Source organism: Sinocyclocheilus anshuiensis, unplaced genomic scaffold, assembly GCF_001515605.1.
Source record: "Sinocyclocheilus anshuiensis isolate Anshui unplaced genomic scaffold, SAMN03320099.WGS_v1.1 scaffold369, whole genome shotgun sequence".
Taxonomy (NCBI): Eukaryota; Metazoa; Chordata; class Actinopteri; order Cypriniformes; family Cyprinidae; genus Sinocyclocheilus; species Sinocyclocheilus anshuiensis.
The window spans coordinates 454,979-464,956 of NW_015540935.1; the positions used below are offsets into that span (position 1 = coordinate 454,979).

General features: G+C 35.5%; 1 protein-coding gene across 1 annotated transcript in view; it reads right to left on the reverse strand.

The window, feature by feature from the left end:
• Window positions 1-339: 339 nt before the first annotated feature.
• The window catches only part of stx12 (syntaxin 12), a 13,437-nt gene continuing 3,798 nt past the window's right edge, over window positions 340-9,978 (reverse strand). Inside the window, exons 3-10 of the mRNA XM_016487548.1 lie at window positions 8,439-8,508; window positions 8,247-8,346; window positions 7,941-8,078; window positions 6,260-6,303; window positions 6,068-6,173; window positions 3,237-3,309; window positions 796-878; window positions 340-650 (exon numbers count right to left, since the gene is read on the reverse strand). Of these exons, the coding sequence (XP_016343034.1) occupies window positions 558-650; window positions 796-878; window positions 3,237-3,309; window positions 6,068-6,173; window positions 6,260-6,303; window positions 7,941-8,078; window positions 8,247-8,346; window positions 8,439-8,508 (707 nt within the window). The 3' untranslated portion in view covers window positions 340-557. The remainder of the gene's footprint in view (window positions 651-795; window positions 879-3,236; window positions 3,310-6,067; window positions 6,174-6,259; window positions 6,304-7,940; window positions 8,079-8,246; window positions 8,347-8,438; window positions 8,509-9,978) is intronic.

The window sequence follows — 9,978 nt, forward strand, 5'->3', positions numbered from 1 at the left end:
TATGGATACAGCATGATGTCAAATATACAATTGATTTTGCAGCTCATTTAAGCAGTTTGTTGTCAAACTTTGGAGTGACTTGAAAACTTTGAAAGAGTTGAAATGTACATTGTACGAGACATCTAAAGCCAAAATTATATTACAGTAAGATGTAAAATAAAAAATTCAGTCATCAAAATGTCTCATCTCATTCCAATGAACTTCTCAAAATGAAATAACCTGGATTTATTAAGAAATGTAAAGTAGTGTTAGTGCTAGAAATATATCAAGAATCAAAATGAAATTTTATACCACTTATATTATTTTTTCACACCCCATCCATGAGCTCATCCTTCTTCATTATGACTAAAGGTCTGGAGGGGAGAGGCTAGGGAATGTTACATTCGCTTATGCCACTTCATACTGTATCTAACCCTGCAAACCTACAGAGATGGACCTACAGGTGCTGCTGAGAGCCTTTGACCTCCCTTCCCATGTGGATGGCATGGGGTTTGCGAGCAAGAATATAAATTAAAGAAAGAGATGAGAGAAAAGGGGGAAAAGAAGAGGAAGGATCTTCACTTTGTCGACGCCCAGATGATAATAGCGATAATGCCGACCGCTAAGACAAGGACCACTGCCAGGATGCACATCTTCTTACGAGACTTTTGCTACAGTGAAAAAGAGAAAATATTGTCATTATCATTAAATAGCACATATGCTATATGCATGGTTTTGGATTCTAACATCTCGCCACATTTTTGATACAAAATGCCATAGCTGTGTTTGTGTGTACTGCTGAAGCTCTTCCTGTACCTGATAGTGAGATGCTCTCTGGAGCTGCTCAGCTCCTCTCTCCACATGCACTTCTGCACTCTCCACATTAGCCTCTATGCTATCTGTAATCACACATATTACTTGCATTTAGATTAGAGATTACAAGCGGTTTTAGACAATATGACAACCTTATGTTGAACATACTCAGTTTAACACTCTTTACATATATTGATTTAAGTGCATTTCTTGATTCAGATGCTTTGACACTAAAGCAAACTCAGACATGTCATATAGCCATTTAAACCTGTAATGCTTAAAATACGAAATAGTCAGAATGTAATGGAACAGTTTATTATTCCATTTAGACAAAATAAATAAATGAGAATATGGAGCTCATACTTGAGGAGGGAAAAAAACATACCAATTTTATTCAGAGGCCTAAACCCAGGAAAAATATACACATATTAACATGTTTTTTTTTCTAAAAAATTATGTATGGATAATCAAGTAAACCTAAGTTGCTTCAGTCCAGTAAGTGTTCATCCTGAAGTATTACTAACAATATAAAAGTTATATTTACTTAATTAAAAAAAGGAACGTTTTCACAGCACAAAGACATGTGAACCATGACCTGAAAGTTGAGGAACATATTTTTCCCCATGTTGACAATTTAGAGGCCTTAAAAATTGGCATATCAAATATGACAGTGTAAGCTTGATTCTACAACGTTGTAGGGTTAACCTGTTGAATGCACAATACATTTTAAACACTGTGAATAATTTAAAAATTCTGCCACCATTTCACCATCACCACCACGTTGTTCCAAATCCATATTTAATTGTAATTGTATGGGGAAAAACATCCAGTATATTCTTTAAAAAATTGCCTTTTGTGCTCAAAAGAAGTATATTCTTTAAAAAATTGCCTTTTGTGCTCAAAAGAAGAAAGTCATGCAGGATGTGTAAATAATGCATGAATAAATGACAGAATTTTCATTTTCAGCAGAATTATCCTCATATAAATAGCAGCGGTGTGGATCAGAGATTTCCAACCCTGCTCCTGGAGAGTTACCTTCCTGCAAACTTTGGTTTCAAACCTGCCCCAACACACCTGCCTGTCATCATCAAGTAGCCCTGAACACCTTGATTAGCTGTGTTTGACTGGGGTTTGGAGCTGAAATCTGCAGGACGGTAGCTCTCCAAGAGCAGGGCTGGACACCCCTGGTATAGATTAGAGACAGATTGTACTCACCTATCATTTCACCCTGATCATGGATCATCACCGCAAGATCCTTAAAAATCTGATTCACATCCAAAATGTCCGACTGCAATCACAGTAGAGGTACAAAATTACAGACAACAGCACAAATGTGTAATTCATTTATACAGAAATGCACTATATGTTAACAGCAGGTGTAAACAGGGTCAATTTGGGGTAAGAAAGTTTTTTTTTGTTTTTTTTTTAGCAAGAATGCATTAACTTGATCAAAGCTTCGTCTTTCCTGTCAGTTATTTCAAATAAATGCTGTTCTTTTAAACTTTGTTCATCACATAATCCTATAAAATCCTAAAAATGTCACTGTTTCTACAAAAATATTAAGCAACAAAAACATGTTTTCAACATTAATAATAATAATAATAATAAGAAGAACAATTATTAATAATTGTGCATTAATAATAATTGATGATAACTGAGCAGCAATCAGGGTATTTGAATGATTTCTGAAGGATCATGTGGCACTGAAGACTGCAGTAATGATGCTGAAAATTCAGTTTTGCATTAATTTGCAGTAATGGTTCAAATTTATATATATACACATGTATGTACAGTGGTGTGAAAAAGTGTTGGCCCCCTTCCTGATTTCTTATTTTTTTGCATGTTTGTCATACTTTAATGTTTCAGATCATCAAACAAATTTAAATATTAGTCAAATATAACAAATATAACAGGTAAATAAAATAATCACACTTTTATTGAAAGTAACAATAAAATTGGACCGAAAATATAAAAATATTAAATATCAATATATTATCTTTATTCAGTTCTATGCAACAGAATAAGATAGAACAGTTTTTTTTGTTTGTTTAATTATCCAAATAATGTATAGTCCTACAAAGCTATTATTATCAGAGCATGTGAGCAGAGAATAGTGTCACGAGAGGGTAGCGTCATTTTACCCGATTGCCCAGTACAGCTGTACTACACCATGTTACAGCACAGTAGAACTTTTGCAAACAGGAACAAGGTGGAACAAGGATACTACATAGTAGGGCTGCTCCGATCAGGATTTTTGAGGCCGATCACCGATCACATAAAGCAGTATCTGCCGATACCGATCTTTTTAAAGCCTCCTTTTTTATAATTTATAACTATTTATAGTGATACTTCAATCAGGATTTTTAGACATTTATTCAGGACGGTAGCTCTCCAAGAGCAGGGCTGGACACCCCTGGTATAGATTAGAGACAGATTGTACTCACCTATCATTTCACCCTGATCATGGATCATCACCGCAAGATCCTTAAAAATCTGATTCACATCCAAAATGTCCGACTGCAATCACAGTAGAGGTACAAAATTACAGACAACAGCACAAATGTGTAATTCATTTATACAGAAATGCACTATATGTTAACAGCAGGTGTAAACAGGGTCAATTTGGGGTAAGAAAGTTTTTTTTTGTTTTTTTTTTAGCAAGAATGCATTAACTTGATCAAAGCTTCGTCTTTCCTGTCAGTTATTTCAAATAAATGCTGTTCTTTTAAACTTTGTTCATCACATAATCCTATAAAATCCTAAAAATGTCACTGTTTCTACAAAAATATTAAGCAACAAAAACATGTTTTCAACATTAATAATAATAATAATAATAAGAAGAACAATTATTAATAATTGTGCATTAATAATAATTGATGATAACTGAGCAGCAATCAGGATATTTGAATGATTTCTGAAGGATCATGTGGCACTGAAGACTGCAGTAATGATGCTGAAAATTCAGTTTTGCATTAATTTGCAGTAATGGTTCAAATTTATATATATACACATGTATGTACAGTGGTGTGAAAAAGTGTTGGCCCCCTTCCTGATTTCTTATTTTTTTGCATGTTTGTCATACTTTAATGTTTCAGATCATCAAACAAATTTAAATATTAGTCAAATATAACAAATATAACAGGTAAATAAAATAATCACACTTTTATTGAAAGTAACAATAAAATTGGACCGAAAATATAAAAATATTAAATATCAATATATTATCTTTATTCAGTTCTATGCAACAGAATAAGATAGAACAGTTTTTTTTGTTTGTTTAATTATCCAAATAATGTATAGTCCTACAAAGCTATTATTATCAGAGCATGTGAGCAGAGAATAGTGTCACGAGAGGGTAGCGTCATTTTACCCGATTGCCCAGTACAGCTGTACTACACCATGTTACAGCACAGTAGAACTTTTGCAAACAGGAACAAGGTGGAACAAGGATACTACATAGTAGGGCTGCTCCGATCAGGATTTTTGAGGCCGATCACCGATCACATAAAGCAGTATCTGCCGATACCGATCTTTTTAAAGCCTCCTTTTTTATAATTTATAACTATTTATAGTGATACTTCAATCAGGATTTTTAGACATTTATTCAGACATTAGACATTTAATTTTTTTAAATGGGGGGAATTCCCCTCTTACGTGACTCTTGTGAGAGAAGCAGCTTTCACACAGGAGTCCGCTACTGATCCGTGGCTGTTTACCACAAACACAACATTTATTCCAACATTATAATCATTCCATTATTTTGATTTCAAATCCAAACATTGTCACTGAAAATGCTTTTTCAGCATTGCAATTCTTTTTTTTTTTACACTACAGTAATACAATCTTTCATAGACATGTTTAAACAATAAACATAAGCAACACATTATTCAATGCTTTTTACTTTTGCATTTACTTTAGATTTATATATTAAGTTGCTCAAGCAAGTGTCAAAACATTTAAACTACTTTTCTTACGTTATCACAAACTTACCATTGACAGAAATAGTCAGCTCTACTGCCTTTTCTTTTGCATTGAAATCTTTATTACAAGCAATCCTGCAGTTCATAAAGAACTTTGTTTTCCTTCCTCCACGAGTGCCATCTATTATTGCCTTCTTTATCTAAAAGTGCTCTTTTCCTTTAAAACTAGCCATGTTCATATTTACTGCATAAATGCACTGTTACTTTAATTCAGAGCTTGCAGCGCAGCAATAGACTCGGTGTGGAAATGATTTCTGCTCTGCTGCAGACACACCGCTCGTGGAACACACTGCCGGATCGCAACGGTGTGCAGTGTGCGCGCTTTATTAATCCGTTAACATGAGCGTGGAAAAAATATGCACCACCTACGCACTGCAAACGGAGTAATGTGAACCTGGCGTTATGTGTGTGCGCTGCGAGTGTGCATGAGCGCATGGTCTCCAGGAGAGCGAGCGAGCGCTGAATGGTTAAACACTGGCAAGAATGAAAAAGTAATGCAATTTATAAACTTTAGTGACGATGTGACACTGCCTCGATTGTGCAAGTGACAATTCCTGTGTCAACTGTGCAGTATGCAGCTTGCTTATAGACAGATGCAATGTGTGGTGATTTGAAGACATTTGTGTATTTTGAGAGAGCGCGTGCGCGGTCATTCACTCTCGCCGTTTGTGAAATTACATCTCACACAATGTTTTCAAATTACTTTATAAGTTATCTAAGTTAGCTAATGAAGAAATATGAAGGCGAGTACCTCACCTTCAGCATTATAATTATTTCACCTGCGCCGGACAGAGACTGAGACGGTGCCTCTGCATGTCGAGCCAAACCTCTCACAGCAGCGTCATCAGCTTGAGATCGTTTTTTGGAGATCAGCCTTTTTAGAGACCGCCGATCAATCATCCCAACGTGATTATCGGTCGATCAATCGGAGCACCCCTACTACATAGAAATGTCCTGTCGGTGTGGCGCGTCATATATTTTCGGACAAAATGTATTATTAAATATTATTAAAATAGAAATTAGTTTTTTTTTTTTTTATTGCAACTTTTCACAATATCGTTGTTTTTAACAGTATTTTTCATAGGATAAATCCAGCCTTGGTGAGCACTGAAAGAGACTTCTTTCAAAACATTAAAAAAAAAAAATCTTAATTATTCCAAACTTTTGACTGGTAGTTTAAGTTCTGCAGCACTTTCTGTTTCAAACACAGATACTCGTGAGGCAAAAGAAAGAGGAAGAATGGAACGTGTGAATGTGTGTAGCAGGCAGTGCGGGAAGGAAAAGAGGAAACTAACCTCAAGTTGTTGAATGGCAGTTTCTCTTTCTTTAATGAGCTCCAGGTCCTCCTCTGTTATGGCCACGTCTTCTGTCTGAGTGGTGGTCTTACCCCAATCATCATTACTGCACACACAAACACACGCAGAATGTTTTCAGCTCTAATGCTTTTACTCAGCGCTGGGAGCTCATAAACAGGGACTGAGACTTACTTTTCAAAGGAGACCAGCTGCTCTTCATGACCTCCATCTTCAGCCTGCAGTAAATCACAACACAAAACTACTTCACTCAACAAAACATACTGAATAGTACTGTATGAATGAATATCTGAAACATTAAAAACATAAAACAGCATCAGCATCCTATTTTACTAAGTGACGCTTCAAGGGAATCAGAATAGTCATAGGTAAAATGTAATAAAAATAGGGCAGAATTAATTTTATCCACTGGGTATCACTTGAATGGCGTAAAGTAGACGTTCCAGAATGGACAGAAGCTTGATTTCAAATATTATATTCAGTAAAAAAAAAAAATTTTGGGATAAGTCTTTTTGATTCGATGGAAATTAGGGTGTGCAATATGACAACATTAGATTGTGAATGATTAAAATGTCTCTACAATCTGTTTATACAGAGAGAATGTTATTACAGTGCACATTTTCATCAGTTGCAGTTCTAAGGCTTGTTTTTATTATTATTATTATTATTATTGTTTTTGATTATCATCTCTATCACAGTTACATTCAATTGACACTGAAGTTCTTCACCAACACAAACATTTATCATTTGCATGTGTTTTAAAGCCTTGCCAGTAAAAAAAACATACAATTATGTCAAAAACACAATGTTCACATAAACACAGCAGTGTTTCCCACAGACTTACACTCAATGTGTGGCGGCACTTTCCCGGGGGAAATATAGGCTATATAAATCAGCAGACGTGCTGATTGAAAATGCACATTCATTCTCTGCCAGCAGGAGGCGAGTTAGGAGCGTCAGAAATAGCGGTTTCCCTGGTAACGGCTGTAATCAAAACAGCGCTCCGCTCATAAACGCTGCTTTATCAGGCATTATAGGAAATAGGAATATATTGTGTTGATATTGTGGCGGGCCTCCACAAATAAACCAATGCATGGGAAACACTGCACAGTCAGTTGTGTTTTAAGTGAACAAACAGTTGGGAAAGACACATTTATATCAGTATGTTGGATCTGTGCATTAGGTCTTAAAGTAACAGCAGCCTAATATACATGCTGCTTGACTCACTGCTCGACTGAATAACATTTGTAGTTTCAATTCAGAATCAGTGTATCTTTAAGACTATGAGACTATGAAGTGTTTAATTTTTACATTTGATTATTCAATTTCTTACATGAATGTTAATGAGCAGTTAATTTCATTTGTATCTTTTTTTATATTGTATTTGTCCTATTGTTTGTAATTTGTATATTTGTTTTTATTTTAATAACAATGATAAAATAATGAAATAACATGAAATAAAAAGTGAAATAAGATTTTGGTCATATCGCCCACCCCTTCCTTGACCTAATTGGTCTGTCTTTTTTTTTTTTTACCTTACACGGCTATATGTTTTTAAAATATGGAAATTATTTTGCTTGTACTGCTCAGTAACTTGCAAAATAGTCTTAAAATGAACATGAAAAAGAATTGATAAAGATTGTGGATCGTGATCCTCTCTGAAAAAAATTAATTGAATAGGATATCATATTATGATATATTTTTGTCATATTGCCTACCCCTAGATGGAAATGATCCATTTCATCAAATATTTGTGTATAAGGTATTTTTGGGTTTAAGTACAGATTTGTAAGCTTATTTCACTTTTAAGGATCAGAGCTATTGTGGAAAACATTATTTCTAGAGTGTATCTTACTGAGAGTCGAGACCCTGCTCGGGCTCTGGCCACTGACTCCTTCTCCTTCTCTGCGGCTCGACGCTGCACTGCCTGGAAGTTGTTGAGAGCTGCAGAGAAATCATTCATCAGCCGGTCCTTCTGAATTTTCTGCTGTCTCTGTTTAAAGAAGAAATTCAACCAGTTAGACTTGACATTCAGACAAAATATTACAAGAACTTCACCAGCACCTTTAAATGACCTTCCCATTTTTATTTGCATGTCCTTATGCTTCATGTAAACACATTTCTGTGGAGGTTAAAAGTGAGCCTGCACACACAAGCGCACCTGTTCGGACAGGGAGACGGGAAGAGAGAGTGAGCCGAGGTCTTTCAGGTGCTTGTTGGTCTCCTTGGCCAGCTGGTTTGTGTAGTGCTGCACCTGCTGACTGTTAACAGATCACACATACTGAGAATACAAGAGCACAAGAGGAACAGGAAATGCACAGCCATAAATAAATCAAGAACTAAACACACTCACAGTCTCTCCCGCAGGTCACTGGTGTCTTGTTTTGTTCCCAGTTGGTTTACCATGCTCTTGATTTGTGCCGCTAATGTAAAAAAACACACATTTACACTAAAATCAGAGTCTTTAAAGTCAGTGCAGGATTTCCACAGCAGACATATGAGGACAATACTGTGAATCTCATGAAGAAATGTCCAAACCATATGTGACATCAAAACAGAAATACGAAACAATAAATAATATTTTGTGTAAAAGAAAAGAAAAAGTTAAATCAGTAATGCAAATAGAGAGCAATAGTCTGTAAAAAAAAAATATATATACAATTAATCAGAAACAAAATCCCATTAATTACATTAATAATATTAAGAGTTCCGATTATTCATCCATGACTTGTGCTGGTGTTTTTTTCCTTTTGAAAATGTAATACTTTTGTTCAGCAAGGTTTGTATTAAATTGATCAAAAGTGAAAGTTTAGACATTTATAAGGCTAAAAAGATTTTTAAGACTGAAGTAATGGATGATGCAGAAAATTCAGCTTTGCATCACAGGAATAAATTACATTTTGAATGATAATAAATTACAAGTTTGAAATATAGCTGTAAGCAGCAATCACGGGGCCAAGCACTCCAGAGGCAAATTGAGAAGCTAAGCATGGCATGGAGCAGCTCTTTGTCAACACAGTCTGAAGATCATCTGACTCGATTTTGGTGAAAATCAGACTAACGAGTGGCGAGGAGTTAAAAAAAGAAGGTTTTCAACATAAATCAAAATGGCGGACAGGAAGTTCAGCTTTATCTGGCATATTTGGTATCTATGTTGTAGGCATAAGCCAAGGAATATTTTGATATCAGTTTCATTGCAATAGGCTAATGCAATCAAAAGTTATTAGCATGTTTATGAATGTAATTATTAATGGTTAATGAATGGTTTATTACTCTTGACCAATAGGTGGCGCTGTTACCAAATTGATGTGGCATGGTCACTGTGAGGTGACAATGGCACATACAAAGTTTGGTGCAAATATGTCAGTTTCGCAGAGATACAGCCTCAGATGCATTTCTGGCATCTTTCCAGCAAATTCGCTGATGCGCTAAACGAAAACCGTTTCGTATATCGACACGAAATCCATAACTTTTTGCCAGCTTGGTCTGAAGATGATCCGAGTCAAATTTGGTGGAGTTCGAAAAAGTAGTTTTTCAACATGAATCAAAATGGCGGACAGGAAGTTCAGCCAATTATGGCATAATTGGTATCGATGATCTCGGCATGATCCAAGGAATCGATCAACATCAGTCTCATTACAATAGCCCAATTTATTCAAACGTTATTAGCATTTTTGTAAATTGCTTTATAACTTTTGACCACAAGGTGGCCCAAAATTTTTGTGTACCATCAGGGCACGGTGTCGAAGATGCATACCAATTTTCGTAATAACAAAGTCTAAGCGTTCTTGAAATATTGCATTTTTTGACAAAATTAAAAATGGCCGAAAATGGCTGACATGGAAAAATTTGGTATGATTCGACTCGGCATGATGCACCGAATCTAAAGAGAC